This window comes from Anomaloglossus baeobatrachus, chromosome 11, assembly GCF_048569485.1.
Source record: "Anomaloglossus baeobatrachus isolate aAnoBae1 chromosome 11, aAnoBae1.hap1, whole genome shotgun sequence".
Lineage (NCBI taxonomy): Eukaryota > Metazoa > Chordata > Amphibia > Anura > Aromobatidae > Anomaloglossus > Anomaloglossus baeobatrachus.
In genome coordinates this window covers 171,502,309-171,524,482 of record NC_134363.1, presented here as the reverse complement: position 1 = coordinate 171,524,482, position 22,174 = coordinate 171,502,309, and the positions used below count along the sequence as shown (strand labels likewise).

Sequence of the window (22,174 nt, the reverse complement as noted above, 5' to 3'; positions counted from 1 at the left end):
CGAAAATTATCGCTACGCCAGCTTCACATGCACTCACCTTGCCCTGCAACGTCGCTCTGGCCGGCGACCCACCTCCTTATTAAGGGGGCGGGCCGTGCGGCGCTAATAGCGACGTCACACGGCAGGCGGCCAATAGAAGCGGAGGGGCGGAGATGAGCGGGACGTAAACATCCCGCCCAGCTCCTTCCTTCCGCATAGCCGTCAGGAGCCGCGGTGAAGCAGGTAGATGTTCCTCGCTCCTGCGACTTCACACACAGCGATGTGTGCTGCCGCTGGAGCGAGGAACAACATCGGACCGTCGCAGCAAGGTAATTATGGTTTTCGCCGACACTGCACCGATGATACGATTACGACGCTTTTGCGCTCGTTAATATCGTATCATCTAGACTTTACACACTACGATGTCGAGAGTGACGCACGAAGTGCGTCACTTTCGACATGACCCCACCAACATCGCACCTGCGATGTCGTAGTGTTCAAAGTACCCCTTAGATTTTTTGATAACTTTGTGGTCAATAAGTTTCATTGTGTTCGCCAACAATTTTAGTTTTTTTTTTTTTTTTCTTCTCAGTGCCCAGTTTACGACCTTGATAATAACGTTGCTTTTATTGGGATGTATCAGACCATGACCAAGCAGGCGGCCATCACGGTCCAGGTATGTCTCCTCTCCTGATCACGCATTAAACAGCACCGTTCCTTTCACAAACAATCCAGACAAAGCTTCACTGCAGATTACCTCCCACAAAGGCGGTCTAATGTGTATGATCTGTCCGGACTCTCCTCCTCTGTAGTGGATCGATAGTCCTGGTCTGCTGATAGACTGTATTGTAGTGGAATTTGCCGATCTCTTCTGTGACTTCTTGGTTTACTTCTATGTGTTCCTGCCTGACTCCTCCATGTATTCTTTCCATTCCAGAGAAAGGATTTCAACAAAGGCGGCTTCTACGTTGTGGTTGTTGTGAAGACTGAGGATGAGGCGTGTGGCGGGGGTCTGCCCTATTATCCATTGGATCCAGGTAACTCTCGGACGCTCATGGTCGGCTTCTGCCTTGACCCAGCTTTATGTTTTTTTTCCCCCTAATGCGTAAGTATTCTTTTTCAGATACCCCTGTGGAGCATGGCGATCGTCAGAAGACCCTGGATGTCCTGGTCAGCCCCGCCATCAGCAGTATGTAGACGGAGCTCATTATCAATTACACCAGGGGGTATTTGCAGCCGCCATTCCCTGCGCCCCAACATCATACTTTGGTCTCCTCTCTGTTTAGCACTTTGGGCTTTCCCTGATTGTAGTATACGAGGGGTGTGAAATGCTCGGCAGTTTCTGTAACCCCCACGTTCTACAGTGGGGATAACCTCACAGCTGCTTTGTCTCCTTTTCGCTGGTGCAAATTGAGGTAGGAACAACTGTCCTTTCTCTCTCGTTTCATTGGGGGACACAGTCCCCGAATGAAGACTCGGAGAAAAAGATTTTACGGTGAGTACACAAAAATCCTTCTTTTGTGATATGGAAATCCCAGAACTGAACCCTACACTTGACGGTATTTGCCATACATTTGTCATGTGTAAATGCCCTTTTTAAGTTTGGATGTGGTCTTCAGACCAAAAAAATTTGTGCCGCCCCCCCACCCTTCTGATTATAAAGTTTGTGCTTTGGAAAAGACTTTGCTAACTGGATATGGGGGTGTTGTGCTGTAACCAAGTTATCGGCTCTCCCCTAATGGGTCGCTCAGTCTTTTTGCACCACCTGCTACATTCAGTCCCTCTTGCTGTCCCGCGGCCAGAGAGAAGAAGGGATTGAAGTCGCCCCCTTCTGTTTTTTGTTTGGGTCCCAAATGTCTGGTTTTGCAGGTCCAGAGGGTAAATAATGACTTGCTTAGGCCATAATACTTTATTAAATGGGTTGTTGTATCAAGACAAACCCACGGGGTAAGTGCACATCCTCGAGGGACCCCACCCCTCTGTATATAAACAGAAGGATATCACAAAACGGAACGATCAGTGTTTTTATGGACGTCCCTATATGTGAATGGTCGGCCCTAGAGGTGGAATGAGCAGCCGGCGTCTCCCAGAGAAATATCGGTTTGCTCTCAGGAATGGTTGTGGTTAAAGGAGTTTTCTGTGATGAGACCGACCCTTTAATTGTAGTCAGTTTGATCAAAGAGCTACTGAATGTAGAAATAACCAGCATGTATCTATATCGTAATTGCAAGGGTCTTAAAGGGCTTGTCGAGAACTTATTTTATCACTTATCCAACGGTTAGAAAACGAAAAATACGGAAAGTTACTAATACGCACCCCAAATATACAGAGAAAAAAATGGGGTCCGTCATCTGATCCAGTGGTATCTTACCGGAGGGGAAGCTGGGTCAGAAGAGGAAGGGGCGGTGCTGGAGTAGGGCGATGCTGCCATCGGTGCAGTGGGTGTTCCAGATGCTCGCTTCGGACGGCGGCACTGTTAGGCAGGATGATCATTCAGAAACTGTCTGCAGAGCAGGCTTCAAAGAAATGGGCGCAGGTGAGATCTTGAGCCGAGAGCTCCATCTGCACACTCGCCGACTCCAGGTGCCATTATTTGAAGCCCGCACCGCCGACATTCAGGATGGCAGCCCCTACCGCACAGCCCGCTGCGTCGCCCCAGCCTTCTGCAACCCCTTTCCAGCACCCCCAGTAAGCTGCATTTGGTTTATATGATGCAATCTTCATTTTACTCCCAAATTTTTGGGAAGAAAAGTGCATCTTATAATCACGAAAATATGATAATTACTTTGTTTTACTTTTTATTGTGTATATGTGATAACCTCTCTAAGGCCCTGTGCGCACTAGAAAAAGGATTTTTCTCAAGAAATTTCTTGAGTGAAAAATTAGCGCACCTGCGTTCAAAAAACGCACCAATAACGCATGTGTTTTTGGTGCGTTTTTTCCGCAGGTTGGTCCCTGCATTATTTTACCATTATATATGGCAAAAACGCAGGTACCTGCAGAAAAGAAGTGACATGCACATTCTTTTTCTTTAACGTTCCTATGGGAGACCCAGACATTGGGTGTATAGCTTCTGTCTCCGGAGGACACACAAAGTACTACACTAAAAAAGTGTAGCTCCTCCCTCTGAGCATATACACCCCCTGGATAACCAGATCTAGCCAGTTCATTGCTTTGTGTTCAGGAGGCATACATCCACACATGCATTCTCATCTGATTTTTCATTTTTGGAAAGTTTTTGAAGAAAAGCGGGTCCAAGCCTGGACTCCCGGCATGTCCCTTCTCACCCCACTGTGTCGGCGGTGTTGTTAAGGTTGATTACAAGGCTGGAGCCTTACATGCCGCGCTCCTTCATCATCCCTCGGGCTCTGGCTTGAAGTGGGAGCCAGCACGGGTTCTCCTTGCTTTGCAGGAGACCGGTCTCCATCCGCAGCCCTTCAGGATCCTGCTGGACGGCGCACTCATCCCCAGGGACTTGGAACCCTGCGTCTCAGCAAGCTAAGTACCTGAGACGTTTATATTCGGGGGGTCCCTTGTACTTTATTGTTGGGGAGAGTGTGCTGTGTAACTTTTCTGACATTTCCGGCCGGTTCTCTGGTTGTCGCCTGAGAACCGCGCCGATGGTGCCTGCGCGCCGGCCGCATCGCTCAAATTTAGGCCCCGGCTTCGCCAGAGGCCTACTTTCGATTTCACTGCCCTCGCATGTCAATCATGCAGAGGGACAGTGCGGCTCCGCCCAGCGGCCGTTCGGCACAGGGGAGGGACACTCCTCTCTGAGTACATGTCCCCTCCCCTGTAAGTCTCCTTGGCCCTCCAGATCCCGCTCTCAGAGCAGGTCCCGCCCCCTCTCCTCGCTCCGGCGCCATTTTATCAGCGTTTTTCTCTGGATCAGCGCTGGCTGCAGCATCCCTGATAAGCTGCTTGGGGATCCGGGCTGTGGGATCTGGAGGGCACACAAACGGTCTGGTAAGCCACAACCTCTGGTTGGGGGCCTCTGTATATACTCTCTGGGGGTCACTCTGGCAGAGCCCCCCCTTCAGCAGCATGTCTCACACGAGGAGCAAGGTTGCAAGGCTGTACTCTATATGCACTGCATGTAAGCTCGTGCTGCCTGAACCAAGCACCTATCCACATTGTGATGCCTGCTCTGCCCTGACAATGCCTCAGCCTGGAATCGCACCCACAGTGGTCCCTCCGGCTGCTCCGGCTCCGGTGGCTGAACCCCCGGCTTGGGTAGAATCCTTCTCTAGGTCAATCTCCCAGTCTTTTGCCGACTCCATGGGACAGCTGTCCCGGACTTTGCTGAACATGCATCAGCCCCCTTCTCAAGGCGCCTCTGCTGCTAGAGCTCTCTCAGCGGAGCTCACAGAGGATTCTTCATCTGGTCCCAGACCCCGTCCTCCTAAAAGGAGACGCAGGGTCCCCTCTCCTTCCTCGTCCCGCGGCTCTGATTCAAGAGCTGACTCGCAGGACGAGGAGGATACCTTTACTGGGGGCTCGGAGGCTACCTCCATGTGCCCCATTGATCTGTCTGAAAGTGACTCAGATGTTAGTGATTTCATTGCGTCCATTAATTCTGTACTGGACCTCAATCCGCCAGTATCAGAGGAGCAACCCTCTCTGGCAGAAAAGCACCAGTTTACCTCGCCTAAGAGGACAAAGAGTGTGTTCTTTAACCACTCCAGTTTTCAGGCCACTGTGACCAAGCCTAGGGCCTGTCCTGACAAACGTTTCCAAAAGCGTGGTTCTGATGACAGTTTTCCCTTTCCACCTGAGGTGGTCAAGGAGTGGGCTCATTCACCAAAGGTAGACCCTCCGGTGTCTAGACTCTCAGCCCGGACCGTTCTATCAGTGGCTGATGGCACCTCTCTTAAGGATTCCACTGACCGCCAGGTTGACCTTCTGGCCAAATCTGTATGAGGCGGCAGGGGCCTCGTTCTCCCCATCTTCTGCAGCAGTGTGGGCTCTCAAAGCCATCTCTGCTTCTCTAGAGGAGATGCATTCCCTCACCAGGGAATCTATGCCCGAAATGGTTGCCTTAAAGGGAACCTGTCATCAGAAATTTCGCCCAAAAGCTAAAAGATTCCCCCTCTGCAGCTCCTGGGCTGCATTCTAGGAAGATCCCTGTTATTATTGTGCCCCATGTGAGACCAAAATAAAGCCTTTATAAAGTTCTACCTTTTTGTATGCAGCTTCTGTAAATTCGTCCCGGGGGCGGGCTCTCTGCCGTCCGTTATTCTGCCTCCTGGTCCTGTATGCCGCCCCCATCGCTCCTTTCCATATCTGATGCACCGCCCACTGCTCCAGCCATCCCCACGCATGCCCAGTGCCAGTCTCACAGGACTGAGCAGTTTGACCGCTGGTGACGTGTGCGCAGACAAGTGATTATGGACGGGACTGTGACTGTTATCAGCAAGTACCCGGCCATAATCTCTTGAGCGCGCAAACCTCTCCAGCGGTCAGACACACTGTGCTCAGGGTAGTGCTAGACTGTATGGGCTGCTTCCAGGGATGACGTCCCTTTGTCATGTGATAGGGGCGTGTTCAAAATACTATCACATGACAAAGGGACGTCATCCCTGAAAGCAGCCCATACAGTCTAGCACTACCCTGAGCACAGTGTGTCTGACCGCTGGAGAGGTTTGCGCGCTCACGAGATTATGGCCGGGTACTTGCTGATAACAGTCACAGTCCCGCCCATAATCACTTGCCTGCGCACACGTCACCAGCGGTCAAACTGCTCAGTCCTGTGAGACTGGCACTGGGCATGCGCGGGGATGGCTGGAGCAGTGGGCGGTGCATCAGATATGGAAAGGAGCGATGGGGGCGGCATACAGGACCAGGAGGCAGAATAACGGACGGCAGAGAGCCCGCCCCCGGGACGAATTTACAGAAGCTGCATACAAAAAGGTAGAACTTTATAAAGGCTTTATTTTGGTCTCACATGGGGCACAATAATAACAGGGACCTTCCTAGAATGCAGCCCAGGAGCTGCAGAGGGGGAATCTTTTAGCTTTTGGGCGAAATTTCTGATGACAGGTTCCCTTTAACTTCCCAAGCTTCAGCTTTTTCATCCTATGCCATGTCTGCCATGCTGGAGGCTTCTCACTGCACTGTGGTGGCTTCGGCTAATTCCCTCGCTATCCGCAGGATCTTGTGGCTTCGAGACTGGAAGGCAGATGCTTCTTCAAAGAAGTACCTTGCTGGGCTCCCTTTTGCTGGATCCAGGCTATTCGGTGAACAACTGGATGAAATTATTAAGGAAGCTACTGGCGGGAAGAGTACTTCCATGCCACAAACTAAAACCAGGAAACCTGCCCAGGGTAGGAACCAGTCGAGGTTTTGTTCCTTTCGTTCCTCCAACTGGTCATCCTCTAAGCCCTCGGCCTCGTCCACTAACTCAGCCAAGGACCAAAAACCCAACTGGCGCACAAAGGGGCGTCCACAGAAGACCGCAGGAGCTGCTGCCACTAAGGCAGCCTCCTCTTGACTATCTGGCCGCGCCAGCAACGTCCTTAGTCGGTGGCAGGCTCTCCCACTTTGGCGACGTGTGGTTTCAACACGTCTCCGATCAGTGGGTGCGGGATATCATCTCCCACGGCTACAGGATAGAATTCTCTTCCAGCCCGCCAAACAGATTTTTTCTGTCAACTCCCCCCTGCTCCAAGGCCGCCGCCTTCTCTCAGGCCGTGGCATCCTTGCAGGCCAACGGAGTAATTGTACCGGGACCCGCCCGGGAACGGTTCAGAGGTTTCTACTCAAATCTCTTCCTAGTCCCCAAAAGGACGGTTCCTTCCGGCCCATCCTGGATCTCAAGCTTCTCAACAAGCATGTTCAGGTGCGGCATTTTCGCATGGAGTCTCTGCGATCAGTCATTGCCTCAATGACCCAAGGAGATTTCCTGGCATCCATCGACATCAGAGATGCCTATCTGCATGTGCCAATTGCAGTTTCACACCAGCGTTGGCTACGTTTTGCAATCGGAGAGGAACATTTCCAATTCGTGGCTCTCCCCTTCGGGTTAGCCACGGCCCCTCGAGTATTCACCAAGGTCATGGCAGCAGTGGTTGCGGTTCTGCACCTCCAGGGGTTGGCAGTGATTCCTTACCTGGACGACCTTCTAGTCAGGGCTTCATCCAGCGCAGACTGTCAGCGGAGTGTCTCGCTCACTCTCGCCACTCTAGCCCAATTCGGGTGGCTTGTCAATCTGCCCAAATCCACTCTGACTCCGACCCAGAGGCTCACGTACCTAGGGATGCAGTTCGAGACTCTGCCGGCACTTGTGAAGCTGCCCTTAGTCAAACAGCAGTCCCTCCATCTGGCGGTGCGCTCTCTGCTGAGGCCCCGCCGTCATTCCATCAGGCACCTAATGCAGGTGCTGGGTCAGATGGTGGCGTCAATGGAGGCTGTTCCCTTTACCCAGTTCCATCTGCGTCCTCTGCAGCTGGACATTCTCCGCTGTTGGGACAAGCGGACTTCCTCCTTGCACAGGCTAGTGGCTCTGTCGCCACAGACCAGGGGCTTCCTTCAGTGGTGGCTTCGGCCCCTCTTTCTGTCTCAGGGACGCTCCTTCCTGGCCCCGTCCTGGGTGATCCTCACCACGGATGCCAGTCTATCCGGCTGGGGAGCGGTACATCTCCACCACAGAGCTCAGGGCACTTGGACTCCGTCCGAATCAGCCCTCTCGATCAATGTGCTGGAAACCAGAGCTGTGCTTCTAGCTCTCCTAGCCTTTCACCACCTTTTGGCGGGCAAGCACATCCGAGTCCAGTCAGACAACGCGACAGCAGTTGCCTACATCAATCACCAAGGCGGGACAAGGTTCAACGCATCCTTCAATGGACGGAGGACTCCAAGTCCACCATATCCGCAGTCCACATCCCAGGCGTGGAAAACTGGGAAGCAGATTATCTCAGCCGTCAAACCGTGGACAGTGGCGAGTGGTCCCTGCATCCGGCAGTGTTTCAGTCAATCTGCCGCAAGTGGGGCACTCCGGAAGTGGATCTGATGGCATCCCGGCACAACAACAAGGTTCTGGTTTACGTGGCTCGCTCCCACGATCCTCAGGCCTTTGCAGCGGACGCTCTGGTTCAAGATTGGTCCCAGTTTCGTCTGTCCTACGTGTTTCCCCCTCTAGCTCTCTTGCCCAGAGTTCTGCGCAAGATCAGAATGGAGGGCCGTCGGGTCATCCTCATTGCTCCGGACTGGCCCAGGCGAGCTTGGTACCCAGACCTGCTTCATCTGTCCGTAGAGGTGCCGTGGCATCTTCCGGACCGTCCAGACCTTCTCTCACAAGGTCCGTTTTTCCGCCAGAATTCTGCGGCTCTCAGATTGACGGCGTGGCTCTTGAGTCCTGGATCTTGACGGCTTCTGGTATTCCTCCTGAAGTCATCTCCACTATGACTCTGGCTCGGAAGTCTTCCTCGGCCAAAAATCTATCACAGGACCTGGAGAATTTTCCTGTCCTGGTGTCGTTCTTCCGGCCATGCTCCTTGGCCTTTTTCCTTGCCGACCCTTCTGTCCTTTCTACAGTCCGGTCTGCAGCTAGGACTATCCCTCAATTCCCTCAAGGGACAAGTCTCGGCTCTGTCAGTGCTGTTCCAGCGGCGTATCGCCCGGCTGGCTCAGGTCCGCACCTTCATGCAGGGCGCGTCTCACATCATTCCGCCTTACCGGCGGCCCTTGGATTCCTGGGACCTCAATTTGGTCCTCACGGCCTTGCAGAAACCCCCCTTTGAGCCTCTTAGGGAGGTTTCTTTGTCTCGTCTTTCACAGAAAGTGGTCTTTCTAGTGGCCATAACTTCCCTCAGGAGAGTCTCTGATTTAGCTGCGCTCTCTTCGGAGTCACCTTTTTTGGTTTTTCATCAATACAAGGTGGTTCTCCGTCCGACTCCGGACTTTCTCCCTAAGGTGGTTTCACCTTTCCACCTTAACCAGGACATTTCCCTGCCTTGCTTTTGTCCGGCTCCTGTTCATCGCTTTGAAAAAGCGTTGCATACTCTGGATCTGGTGCGGGCGCTCCGGATCTATGTGTCTCGCACTGCTGTTCTTAGGCGGTGCACCTCTCTTTTTGTGCTAACCACAGGTCGGCGTAAGGGCCTCTCGGCTTCTAAGCCAACCTTAGCTCGTTGGATTAGGTCGGCCATTTCCGATGCCTACCAGTGTACTCAGGTGCCTCCCCCGCCGGGGATCAAGGCACACTCGACCAGAGCTGTCGGTGCCTCTTGGGCTTTCAGGCACCAGGCTACGGCTCAGCAGGTCTGTCAGGCTGCCACTTGGACTAGCCTACATTCCTTTTCAAAGCACTACCAAGTGCATGCTCATGCTTCGGCAGATGCGAGCTTGGGCAGACGCATCCTTCAGGCGGCTGTCGCCCATTTGTGAAGTTAGGCTCCGCCTACTTCTCAGTTTTTCTGTTTATTCCCACCCATGGACTGCTTTGAGACGTCGCAATGTCTGGGTCTCCCATAGGAACAATAAAGAAAAAGAGAATTTTGTTTACTTACCGTAAATTCTTTTTCTTATAGTTCCGTATTGGGAGACCCAGCACCCTCCCTGTTGCCTGTTGGCAGTTTCTTGTTCCGCGTGTTATCACCGGCTGTTGTCGTAGACAGAGGCTTCGGTTGTTCCGGTTCTTCCTCTGTCTCTACTTGTGGGTGACTATTCTCCTTCAGCTTTTGCACTAAACTGGCTAGATCTGGTTATCCAGGGGGTGTATATGCTCAGAGGGAGGAGCTACACTTTTTTTAGTGTAGTACTTTGTGTGTCCTCCGGAGACAGAAGCTAAAGACCCAATGTCTGGGTCTCCCAATACGGAACTATAAGAAAAAGAATTTACGGTAAGTAAACAAAATTCTCTTTTTTTCCTCAAGAAATTCTGCAGAAAGAATTTTCTTGAGAAAAAACGCAGTGTGCGCACAGCTATTTTTTTTTTTTTTTTTTTTTTTTTTAAGTTTTCCATAGGTTTTGCTGGGAAATGTCTGCAGAAAGGTTACAACCATTTCCTCAAGAAATTTCTGCAGCAAAAACGCAGTGTGCGCACAGGGCCTTAGACTTATAGTGCTGAAACCAATGACCATTATTACCTTGTGTTCTGGAGGACCCCTATAAAGCGAATACTAATTTTCAGCCATATTGTATCTGTCTGTACGTGTAACTGCTGTTACCCAGGTATTTTGTATCTTTTTACCCTCAGAGACCACTTATGTTGGGGGGATGCTGTTCTGTTTGGGGGTGTTCCTGTCCTTCTACCTGTTTGCACTTCTTGTATACTGCTGGGAGCAGTGGAGGTAAGAAAGGGACGATGGCAGGATATATGTCCCCACCTATTCTGAGCATGACACGGGGGGGGGGAGCAGTGGAGGTAAGAAAGGGACGAAGGCAGGATATATGTCCCCACCTATGCTGAGCATGACACTGGGGGGAGCAGTGGAGGTAAGAAAGGGACGAAGTCAGGATGTTTGTCTCCACCTATTCTGCGCATGACACGGGTGGGGGGGGGGAGCAGTGGAGGTAAGAAAGGGACGATGGGGGGCGTGGCCTGGACGGCAATGTGAAGAGACGTGTTTGTGGAGCTCTCCTGCAAACTCCCTTGATAAATCCCTGAATACCGCTGTTATCACTGCCTCAGCCAGCTGTCAGGAAGATAAGGTGGTGAGGACTTATCTGGGGTGAGTCTGGTGGATGCAGAGTGCCATGGTCCGTTGCAGGCAAAAAGATAATGGAGGCGGGAAAGTCCCCAGCTCTCAAGATGGTGCCATGATAAGGCAGGAAGCTGAGAAAGTTAATGCAGCCTGTCAGGAGAGGATGCAGATCGCTGCAAGGCTGGAGAAGTTTGCCTGGACTTCAGAGAAATCACTTCAGCATATAGATAACAAAGGTGAGATAGGAGAGGAGGGAGAAGACAATGCCAGCTATGATGAGATGGGGGATGGTGAAAAGCAGCAAGATAAGACAGGAGAAGTGGAGAAAGCACATAGTGCAGAGGAGGCTCCAGAAAACCCCACTTTAAAGGACATTTTTGCAGTGGTGTCTTTTTGTAAAGAGGCTCTGACTACCCTGACAAAGCAAGTTAAGGCTATGTGCACACGCTGCGTTTTTTTGACGCTGCGTTTTTGTGCGTTTTTGGCCGCTAAAAACGCACAAAAACGCACCTGCGTCGAAAAAACGCGGCAAAAAACGCACGCGTTTTGCCGCGATTTGGTGCGTTTTTTTGCTGCGTTTTGCTGCGTTTTTGCTCACTGCGTCCTTATGCGTTTTTTATCAGTGAACAAAAAAAAAAAAGGTCTGATGTCATTTCCTTCTTCAATGTGTTCTTCATTCTCCACTAGTGTATGCAGAAGAGCAGACAGCTGCAGAACTACAAGGCTCAGCATCCTCCATCCAATAGTGTATGCAGGAGAGCAGACAGCAGCTGTCGAACTACAAGGCTCAGCATCCTCCTTCCAGGACTGTATGCAGGATTTCTCTGCCCCCCCAAAAAAAAAAATGACGTGGGCTTCGCCATATTTTTGTATGCTAGCCGGGTACAGCAGGCAGGTACGGGCTGCCCCCAACCCCCAGCTCCCTATTTGTACCCGGCTGGGAACCAAAAATATAGGGAAGCCCTTTTTTTTAAATTATTTCATGAATTTCATGAAATAATTTAAAAAAAAAAATGACGTGAGCTTCGCCCCATTTTTGAGTCCAGCCGGGTACAACTAGGCAGCTGGGGATTGGAATCCACAGTGCAGGGTGCCCATGCTTTCTGGGCACTCCCGCTGTGAATTGCAGTCCCGCAGCCACCCCAGAAAATGGCGCTTTCACAGAAGCGCCATCTTCTGGCGCTGTATCCAACTCTTCCGGCTGCCCTGATGCCGGTTGGCTAGCCAGGTAATAATGGAGTTAGGGCTAGCTGTATATTATCAGCTAGCCCTAAGCCCGAAATTCATGGTGTCATGCCAATATTAGACATGGCCACCATGAATTTCTAGTAAAGATAAAAAAAAAACACAACACAGAAAAATATTTTTATTAGAAATAAAACACAACACAATTAGTGACTCCATCTTTATTGAAATAAACCCCCCTCCGCAGTAATCCTGGGTCAAGGGTCCCGCGCCGTCCAATCCGGATCCAATATCATCTGATCGGTTTGCTGGAAGGCAAAGCGATCAGATGATGTGTCAGGTTAAAGGATGTGAATCCCATCACACATCAGCTGATTGTATAAAAGCCGATTATACAATCAGCAGATGCATCAGTAGAAAAAAAAAAAAATAATACTCACTTATGTGCTGAATTACCGGCAGCTCCCGGAGCGATGGGGCGGGAGTCTGATCCCGTCCGATCGCTGCAGCAGCTGCCGGTAATCAGGGATGAAGTCTCCTGACGCATCCGCTGATACCGGCCGGGCGCCCGCGTCAGCCCGAGACTCGATCAGCTGATGCGTCAGGTGACTGCATCAGGTGATCCATCGCCAGGTCCTGCAAGCAAGGTCCTGCCCCGGGGAGACTGCACACAGCCGGAGCGGGAGCGGCGATACCGTGACAGGAGCTGGGAGCGGGCATGGCACCGCGAGGCTGCAGACAGGTGAGTATAACTTTTTTTTTTTTTATTCTACTGTTAACTTTTGTTTTCGCAGCCGCTTCCACCTCCTGCCTGTACATGGCGCCGCACGGCAGCATACATGCACAGGACGGGAGATGGACGCGGCGGTGACGGTACCGGGAGGATTCACGCTTCTGTCTATACTGACAGAAGGAATCCTCTTCCTGTACACGTCACTTTACTACCCACCTCCTGCGCTTATAGCTGCGTTTTTGGTCTTAGAAACGCACCAAAACGCAGCTATTTGCGTTTCTCATTGCGTCTTTCAACATCCCATTGAACTCAATGGATGAAAAGCGCAGTGAAAAACGCGGGAATAATTGACATGCTGCGTTTTTGTGGTCACCACAAAAACGCAGCTGAAAAAAAAACGCTGTGTGGGGACAGCAAAAATGAAAACTCATAGACTTTGCTGGGGAAGCAAAGTCATGCAGTTTTGAGGCCAAAAACGCACCCGAAAAACGCGCAAAAACGCCGAGAAAAACGCACCGTGTGCACATAGCCTAAGGGATTACAGGCAGAGGTTGCTGACATTAAGAAAGACCTCAAGAAAGCAGATCTGAGAACAGCGGCTGTAGAGGAGAGAGTGGGGATAACAGAGGATCATATTACAAAACTACAAAAGTCTGAAAAAACATTTGCACAGCAGATAGCTGAAATCATGGCAAAAAATGATGATTTAGAGAACCGCTCTAGAAGAAATAACATCCGAATTGTCGGCATCCCTGAGAAAGCGGAAGGAAGAAACCCCACTGAATATGTAGAAGACTGGCTCAGGGGGAAAATGGGTGCTAATGTCTTATCCAAGCTCTATGCCGTGGAACGTGCACACAGAGTCCCGATGCAGCCACAACCAGCAGGCAGGGGCCCTCGCACTATGCTAGCCTAGCTCCTAAACTACAGGGACAGGGACACTATACTGCGAAAGGCAAGAGACATGGAGGATCTTATGATTGACGGCCAGAGAATTTCCATATACCCGGACTACTCCATTTCTGTTCAAAAGCTACGTATCACTTTTACAGGAGTAAAGAGGCGTCTGCGAGAGATGGGGGTGCAATACTCAATGATGTTCCCAGCAAAGCTAAGAGTGATGGCGTTGGAGCGGGTGCACTTTTTTACAACTCCGGAGGAAGCCATGCAGTGGTTGGACGCAAACGAAAAGCGGATCCGTTTGAAGGAATGAGCTGACTGTCTGAATCTGCAGTGTGTTGGAGAAGGCCGGCTGAGGCTCTACGACATCCTTAGGAGCTTACAGGGGACCCTTCTTGTTTTTTCTTTTTTTTTCTCCCCCTTTTTTTTTTTTTTTTTTCCCTCCTTCCCTTTGGGATTGAGGTAGTATGCAGGGGGAATGCGAAGGGTTTGATGTGAGCTTCGCAGGACATGGGGACTGCCTAATTAGGCGCGGTGGTGGTATTTACAATTTGAGATTCCAGTTTAATTACTGTTCGCCATTTTACTGTTATATTGGTTGAGTGGAATAGGATTATACATAGAAAGGGTGGGAGTGGAGAATTGTTGGAAAAGGGACGAGTTTTAAAATGCGTCTAAGAGGGGAAGGCGAGGGAGGTAGGGGGGAATTTAGTAGGGATTATGGACCAGGTTTGGAAAACCCGATGCTTCACGGGAGTACTCGGAAACAGGAAGTGGTGGGGAGTAGGAGGGGAGGGGGGAAAGGGGTAGGGTAGAGGCAGCATGGGGAGATACTACAAGGTTTGATGGTTTTACTGGGTGGGATAATGGGGGCTAGAATTAAGGTGTTGAGTTGGAATATTAGAGGGTTATCAGATAGGTCTAGGAGAACGGCAATAATTAAATATGTTCAAGACCAGAACCCGTCAGTAATATGTCTACTAGAAACGCATCTCACAAAGGAGACAACACATGTTTTAAATAGGAGATGGGTGCAGAAGGCCTATCACTCCACCTTTTCCAACTATGCAAGGGGTGTATCACTGCTGATCCATAACTCTGTGCAATATGAAGAGATAGAAGTGTATGTGGATAAAGAGGGACAGTTTGTGGCCGTCAAGTGTAAAATATTTGGCAGACTCATGTGTATAGCTGCAATATATATACCACCTCCATATAAGTGCACCAAACTAAGGGAGATAAGGGAGTTCTCTGAGAAGGGGGGAGTAATCCCTTTTTTACTGGTGGGGGACTTCAATAATGTGATAGATCTGTACTGGGATAGGAGTAGTAGACCTCCAGGTATCCAGGATAGTTGTATGACTTCGTTTGGCACTCTTATTGGGGAACTTGGAATGGTGGATGCCTGGCGAGTGAGGAATGGGAGGGTATCCTGCTTCTCTTGTTATTCGGCTTCGCATAACACTCTGTCCCGCATTGACATAGCTCTAGCTAGTGATCTGATGGATGCAATGATAGGCGACGTGCAATATCTGACAAGAGTGATTTCAGATCATAGCCCAATTCTAGTGTCCATACGACGGGGGACCCTGACAGGGGGAAGGAGGGGAGAGTGGAAGCTTCATCCAGCATGGATCCGTCATATTAATATGGGGAATATAAACGGGATCTTGGGGATTTCTTTATCCACAACGAGGGTAGCACTGGTCCCATGATGGTATGGGATGCGATGAAGGCATACCTCAGGGGGCTCCTGTTCAGGGATATCTGTAAACGTAAAACACAGACGAGGCAGGATGAGAAAGATAGCCTGGAGGCCTTAGATAAGGCAGAGCTGGAAGCAATCCGGAGTACTACTACGGACGCGAAGCAAAATCTTAGGCAGGTGCATGAACAGGTTAATAAGATGCTTTTGGAGAAGGCGGTAAGGAAGCAGGCATTCCAAAAATTGCATTTTTATGAGGAGGGGGAAAAAGTTGGTCATCTATTATCGGTCATAGCTGCAGCTCAAAGGAGTAGTTCATTTGTGCATGGTATGGACACAGTGGAGGGGACACAGGTCACTGAGGTTGAGGAGATCCTTGGGGTCTTTAAAGATTTCTATCGCACGCTATATTCTTCTAGCGGAGAGATGAGGATGGAAGAGGTGGACTCATTTCTTGAGCGAGGTGAGCTTCCGGTGTTGTCTGTGGCGGATAGAGATAAACTGGAGTCACCTATTACTATTGATGAACTGGAGGGCGCTCTGCATGGCATGAGCAATGACAAGGCACCGGGAGCAGACGGGCTACCAGTTGAAATTTATAAACAGTTAGAAGAAATCCTATTACCCAAACTATTGAAAGTCTTTGAGGTGGCGGAGGGGGAAGGTGTATTGCCTGAATCTATGAGAGAAGCAATAATAGTAGTAATTACTAAGGAGGATAAAAATCCGAGGCTTCCAGACTCATATAGACCCATCTCGTTATTAACAGCGGACGTGAAGCTTCTGGCTAAGGTGTTGTCAAACCGGCTGACTGGAGTTATATCTAACCTAATCCATATGGACCAATCAGGGTTCATGGCCAATAGGTCGACAGCTGCTAATATCAGGAGATTGTACCTTAATCTACAGTTGCCGCCTGACAACCCTGGCCGGAGGGTGATCGCTTCGCTAGATGCCCAGAAAGCGTTCGATAGTGTTGAGTGGGGGTATCTGTGGAAAGTGTTGCAGCATATGGGTTTTGGCCCACGGTTTGTAAAGTGGGTGCAGCTGTTGTATAATAGGCCTACTGCTAAAGTTAGAGTTAACGGTATGACCTCCTCAGCGTTTGAGTTGCACCGGGGAACGAGGCAGGGCTGCCCACTATCGCCGCTCCTATTTGCTATTGCAATAGAGCCTCTGGCGGCGGCCATTAGGAAAACAAAGGAGATCCATGGATTTAAGTATGGGCATTTAGAGGAGAAAATAGCTCTTTATGCTGACGATTTATTACTTTTCTTGGGGGATCCATCAGCCTCATTGGATCATGCCATGCAGATAATAGAGAAATTTGGAGAAGTTTCGGGACTGACCATTAATTGGTCTAAATCGAGCCTCTTTAAAGTGGATGGGGAAGTAGCCTGGACAAATGAGGATACTGGGGCTAACAAATTGAAGAATGTGGACGAATTTAAATATCTAGGCATCCAGATATCTCTGCCAGTAGAAAAATACATACAGGTGAACTTATGGCCTCTCCTTAAAAAATTGAGAGCCAAGGTGGATGCCTGGAACAAGCTACATTTGTCAGTTGTTGGAAGGGTTAATTTGCTAAAGATGGTAGTAATGCCTAAACTCCTATACATACTGCACAATGCCCCTGTTTGTATTTCAAGGAAAAGATTTAAAGGGATAAACTCGCTGTGTTAGGGACCTGGTGTGGGGTAAAAAGCAGCCTAGGGTGCGATTAGAGACTTTACAAAGGCCGAAAGATGAGGGGGGTCTAGCAATCCCAAATCCGGAATTGTATTATATAGCGGCGCAATGTCAACACCTCAGGGGTTGGTCTGATCGAGAGAAAGATGGGGGCATTAAAGAAGTACTGGAATACATAGTGGGTAGAAGTCCATTGGTAATGGGACTAGAGGATGGTGCGGTGGGGCTCCTGGGTAGAACATCTCCTACAATGGCACTTATAAATAAGACCTGGGATAGGCTGAAAAGGGTGAGAGGGGTGACCCGGTTAACTAAGTTTACACCTATCTGGGATAACAGTAATCTCCCGGAGATTCAGAAAATGGGGAATATTGAGGAGTGGAGACGCAAGGGTGTAATATACATGCATCAGATATTGGACGGGGGAATTGTGAAATCGTTCCCGCAGTTACAGAGTGAGTTTCAGTTACCGGAGTCCGGCTGGCTCCACTACAGTCAATTAAAACATGCGATTACAGCCCAAGCGGCTAAAAAAAGTGTGGCCATACAGACTGACCTGGTACTGGAGTATGTGTGTAAGGGCGGAGGAAGCACTAAAGGGATCATATCTGGCACGTATAAAGATATATTACATACCTTTCTTTTAGACTAACCAATTAAAACTAAATCTAAATGGGAGGAGGAAGTTGGGCCGATAACGGAGGAGGTGTGGGAGAGTATCTTAGAGTATGTCCCTAAACTTTCCATGAGCGAACCGGCCAGACTATCTCACCTATACATGATTCACCGGGTATATAGGTCTCCTTTACTGATGTTTAAAATGGGGTTGAAAAGGAATTCGGAGTGTCCAAGGTGTCAGGGATCTGACGCAGGTATTTTTCACATGATGTGGTCTTGTCCGAGACTGGTCTCCTTTTGGACTAAGGTTATCCACAAGATAGGAAGAACATATGGGTGTGTTCTCCCCAGGGAACCAGTGATCTGCCTATTGGGATATGTTGAGGAGCTTGGGGTGGAAAATACTATGAAAATTGTCATTGCTAGGCTGCTGTATGCGGCAAGAAAGCTAATCGCCAGGTCCTGGATTAAAAAAGACCACCCCGACCAGAGGAGAGTACATTAAAAGGGTGAAATGTATTCTTCAGCTGGAACAGGGAGTGTATGAAAGAAGGGGGAATGTTAAAATGTTTGAGAAGCTATGGTCTCCTTGGCTGCAATGCGAATAAGACGAGTGATGGACCAATAAACTGGTCTGGGACCGGGATGGCCGTCTGAGACCTCTGATGTGTGTGTTTTGTTTTATTTGTGTTACTAGTTGTTCCTCCTGCACAACGGGATGGTTGCTATACTACAGTTGGAGGGTATTATAAGTGTGTTCTATTGGGATGTAGTATCGGGGAGAAGTGTTGCTGCCGGGGTGGGGGAGGGGGGCGGGAGGGGGAGTTAAAGGGGTAATAGATGTGATAAATTTAATTTGGATGCCGATTTGTTATTCTGTTGTATGTATTCTGTTTTAATAAAAAAGTATCTGATTTAAAAAAAAAAGAAAGGGACGATGGCAGGATACATGTCCCCACCTATTCTGAGCATGACATGGGGGGGAGAAGTGGAGGTAAGAAAGGGACGAAGGCAGGATACATGTCCCCACCTATGCTGAGCATGACACGGGGGGGAGCAGTGGAGGTAAGAAAGGGACGAAGGCAGGATATATGTCCCCAACTATTCTGAGCATGACACGGGGGAGTTGCCACCAGTCTGGATGCATAAAAGCCAGTACTAGGGAAAATTGGAGGAAATACCCAAAACATCCACATTCCCACTCCTGTTTTTTGCCGTGTTTTTTTTCGGCATTGACCCCATAGCTTATTGCAGCCAGCCATTCGTGTATACGTTGCACATGTTCCTTAGATTGCCTATACACAATATGTATCCTCTTTATCAAACAGAAAAAACAAGAAAGAAGCCGGCCTGATTCACTCTGCAGGATCCTTGAATGATGAAACAGGTAACCTATAAACCCCTCTGTATTTGTGGTAAGGGGATGTCGTATACATCCTGTTCTCCTGATATGTTGGTTCAGCTAATAATTATGTTCCCCGTGACATAACCTTAATCCACACCGCATTTTCTTTAACGTTCCTTTGGGAGACCCAGACCATGGGTGTTTAGCTTCTGCCTCCGGAGGACACACAAAGTACTACACTTAAAAGTGTAGCTCCCCCCTCTGAGCTTATACACCCCCTGGTAGCCAGTCCTAGCCAGTTTATTGCTTTGTGTCAGGAGGCATACATCCACACATGCATGCTCATCTGATTGTTTGACTTTTGGAAAGAGTTTGAAGAAAAGCGGGTCCATGTCTGGACTCCCGGCATGTCCCTTCTCACCCCACTGTGTCGGCGGTGTTGTTAAGGTTGATTTACAAGGCTGAAGCCTTACATGCCGCGCTCCTTCACCATCCCTTCTGGGCTCTGGCTTGAAGTGGGAGCCAGCACGGTCTCCATGCCTGGCAGGAGTCCGGTCTCCATCCACAGCCCCTTGAGGATTCTGTTGGACCGGAGCACTCATCACCAGGGACATGGCCCTGCGTCTCAGCAGCTCAGTACCTGAGACGTTTATGTTGGGGGTCCCGGTTCTTTATTGTAAGGGGAGAGTATGCTGTATGTGATTGTTTTTAACTTTTCCGGCGGGTTCTCCAGCTTTTGCCTGAGAACCGCGCCGATGGTGCCTGCTTGTCGGCCTCGCCGCTTAAATTTAGGCCCGGAGGCCTAGTTTCGTTTTCCTGCCCTCGCATGTCACTCATGCAGAGGGACAGGTTCGGCTCCTCCCGGCGACCGTTCTACACAGGGGAGGGACACTCCCCACTGCTGGGGCGTCCCTCCTTCCCGGCAGGTCTCTATAGCCCCCCAGTTCCCGCTCTTTTATAGGAACGCCCCTAGTCCCGCCCCCTCTCTTCGCTTCGGCTGCCATTTCTCAGGCAGAGTTCACTCTGCTCTGGGACATCCTGCATTCTGCATCTCTGCTAAGGTGCTGCGCTCTGGGGGAACCGGGCTTCGGGATCTGGAGGGCACACAACACCTCGCTCAGCGGTTTGGTAAGCCACAGCCGGTCTCCGGTTGTGGACCTCTGTATATTCTCCCTGGGGTTCATTCTCTGCATAGCCCCCACTCCAGCAGCATGTCTCACACGAGGAGCAAGGCTCCAAAGCTTTATTCTGCATGCACTGCATGTAAGCTCCTGCTGCCTGAGCCGAGCACCTATCCACATTGTGATGGTTGCTCTAACTTGGCGGTGCCACAGCCTGGAGTCTCACCCCCAGTGGTCTCTCAGGCTGCTGCTGCACCTGTGACTGAACCCCCGGCCTGGGTAGAGTCCTTTTCTAGGTCCATATCCCAGTCATTTGCTGAGTCCATGGGACTTTTGTCCAGGACTTTGATGAATATGCATCAGCCCCCCTCTCAGGGTGCCTCTAATACTCTTGACAGAGGACTCCTATCCTCTGACCTCCGTTCATCAGAGCTCACGGAGAATTCATCATCTGATCCCAGGCCCCGTCCTTCTAAGAGAAGGCGCAGGGTTTCCTCCCCCTCCCCATCCCACGGCTCTGTCTCAAGAGCTGACTCTCAAGATGAGGAGGATGCACTCACTGGGGTCTCGGAGGCTATGTATCCCATTGATTTCTCTGAGGGTGACTCAGATCTTAGTGATTTGATTGCTTCTATTAATTCTGTGCTGGATCTCAATCCGCCAGTGTCAGAGGAGCAACTCTTTGGCAGAAAAACATCAGTTTACCTTGCCTAAGAGAGTGAAGAGTGTGTTCTTTAACCAGTCCAGTTTTCAGACCGCTGTGACCAAACCCAGGGCCTGCCCTGACAAACGCTTTCCAAAGCGTGGTTCTGATGACCGGTTTCCATTTCCACCTGAGGTGGTCAAGGAGTGGTCTCACTCCCCAAAGGTAGACCCTCCGGTGTCTAGGCTCTCAGCCCGGACCGTTGTGTCGGTGGCTGATGGCACCTCACTTAAGGATTCCACTGACCGTCAGATTGACCTTCTGGCCAAATCTGTGTACGAAGCTGCGGGGGCCGCGTTTTCCCCGACTTTTGCAGCAGTGTGGGCTCTCAAAGCCATCTCTGCTTCTCTAGAGGAGATGCATTCCCTCACCAAGGAATCTATGCCTGAGATGGTTACCTTAACTGCTCAGGCTTCAGCCTTTTCATCTTATGCCATGTCTGCCATGCTAGAGGCTGCTCACCGCACTGCGGTGGCTTCAGCTAATTCTCTTGTTATCCGCAGGATTTTGAGGCTTCGAGAGTGGAAGGCAGATGCTTCGTCCAAGAAGTTTCTTGCTGGGCTCCCTTTTGCTGGTTCACGGCTGTTTGGTGAACAGCTGGATGAAATCATTAAAGAAGCTACTGGCGGGAAGAGTACTTCCATGCCACAAACCAAGACCAGGAAACCCGCCCAGGGTAGGAATCAATCGAGGTTTCGTTCCTTTCGTTCCTCCAACTGGTTATCCTCTAAGCCTTCCGCCTCGTCCGCTAACTCAGCCAAGGATCAGAAATCCAACTGGCGCCCAAAAGCGCGTCCGCAGAAGACCGCAGGAGGTTCTGCCACTAAGGCAGCTTCCTCATGACTCTCGGCCCGCTCCAGCCACGTCCTTAGTCGGTGGCAGGCTGTCCCACTTTGGCGACGCTTGGTTAAAGCAGGTCTCCGATCAGTGGGTGAGAGACATCATATCTCACGGCTACAGGATAGAATTCTCTTCCAGCCCTCCAAACAGATTTTTTTTCTCTCAACTCCCCCCTGCTCCAAGGCCGCCGCCTTCTCGCAGGCCGTGGCGTCCTTGCAGGCAATCGGAGTGATTGTCCCAGTTCCCGCTCAGGAACGGTTCAGAGGTTTTTACTCAAATCTCTTCCTAGTTCCAAAAAAGGACGGTACCTTCCGGCCCATCCTGGATCTCAAGCTTCTCAACAAGCATGTCTGGGTGCGGCATTTTCGCATGGAGTCTCTGCGATCAGTCATTGCCTCTATGACCCAAGGGGAGTTCCTGGCGTCCATCGACATCAGAGATGCCTATCTACATGTGCCAATCGCAGTGTCACATCAGCGTTGGTTACGTTTTGCGATAGGAGAGGATCATTTCCAATTCGTGGCTCTCACCTTCGGGTTAGCCACGGCCCCTCGGGTATTCACCAAGGTCATGGCGGCAGTGATTGCGGTCCTGCACCTCCAGGGGTTAGCAGTGCATCCTTATCTGGACGACCTTCTGGTCAAGGGTCCATCCAGCGCAGACTGTCAGCGGAGTGTTTCGCTCACTCTCGCCACCCTAGCCCAATTCGG

General features: G+C 50.3%; 1 protein-coding gene across 4 annotated transcripts in view; it reads left to right on the top strand.

The window, feature by feature from the left end:
• The window catches only part of SIDT2 (SID1 transmembrane family member 2), a 118,466-nt gene that overhangs the window by 39,592 nt on the left and 56,700 nt on the right, over positions 1–22,174 (top strand). For all 4 annotated transcript variants that reach the window (XM_075328338.1, XM_075328336.1, XM_075328335.1 and 1 more), the window contains exons 7-11: positions 572–655; positions 917–1,016; positions 1,103–1,168; positions 10,175–10,268; positions 18,784–18,842. In XM_075328338.1, coding sequence (XP_075184453.1) covers positions 572–655; positions 917–1,016; positions 1,103–1,168; positions 10,175–10,268; positions 18,784–18,842 — 403 coding nt within the window. The remainder of the gene's footprint in view (positions 1–571; positions 656–916; positions 1,017–1,102; positions 1,169–10,174; positions 10,269–18,783; positions 18,843–22,174) is intronic.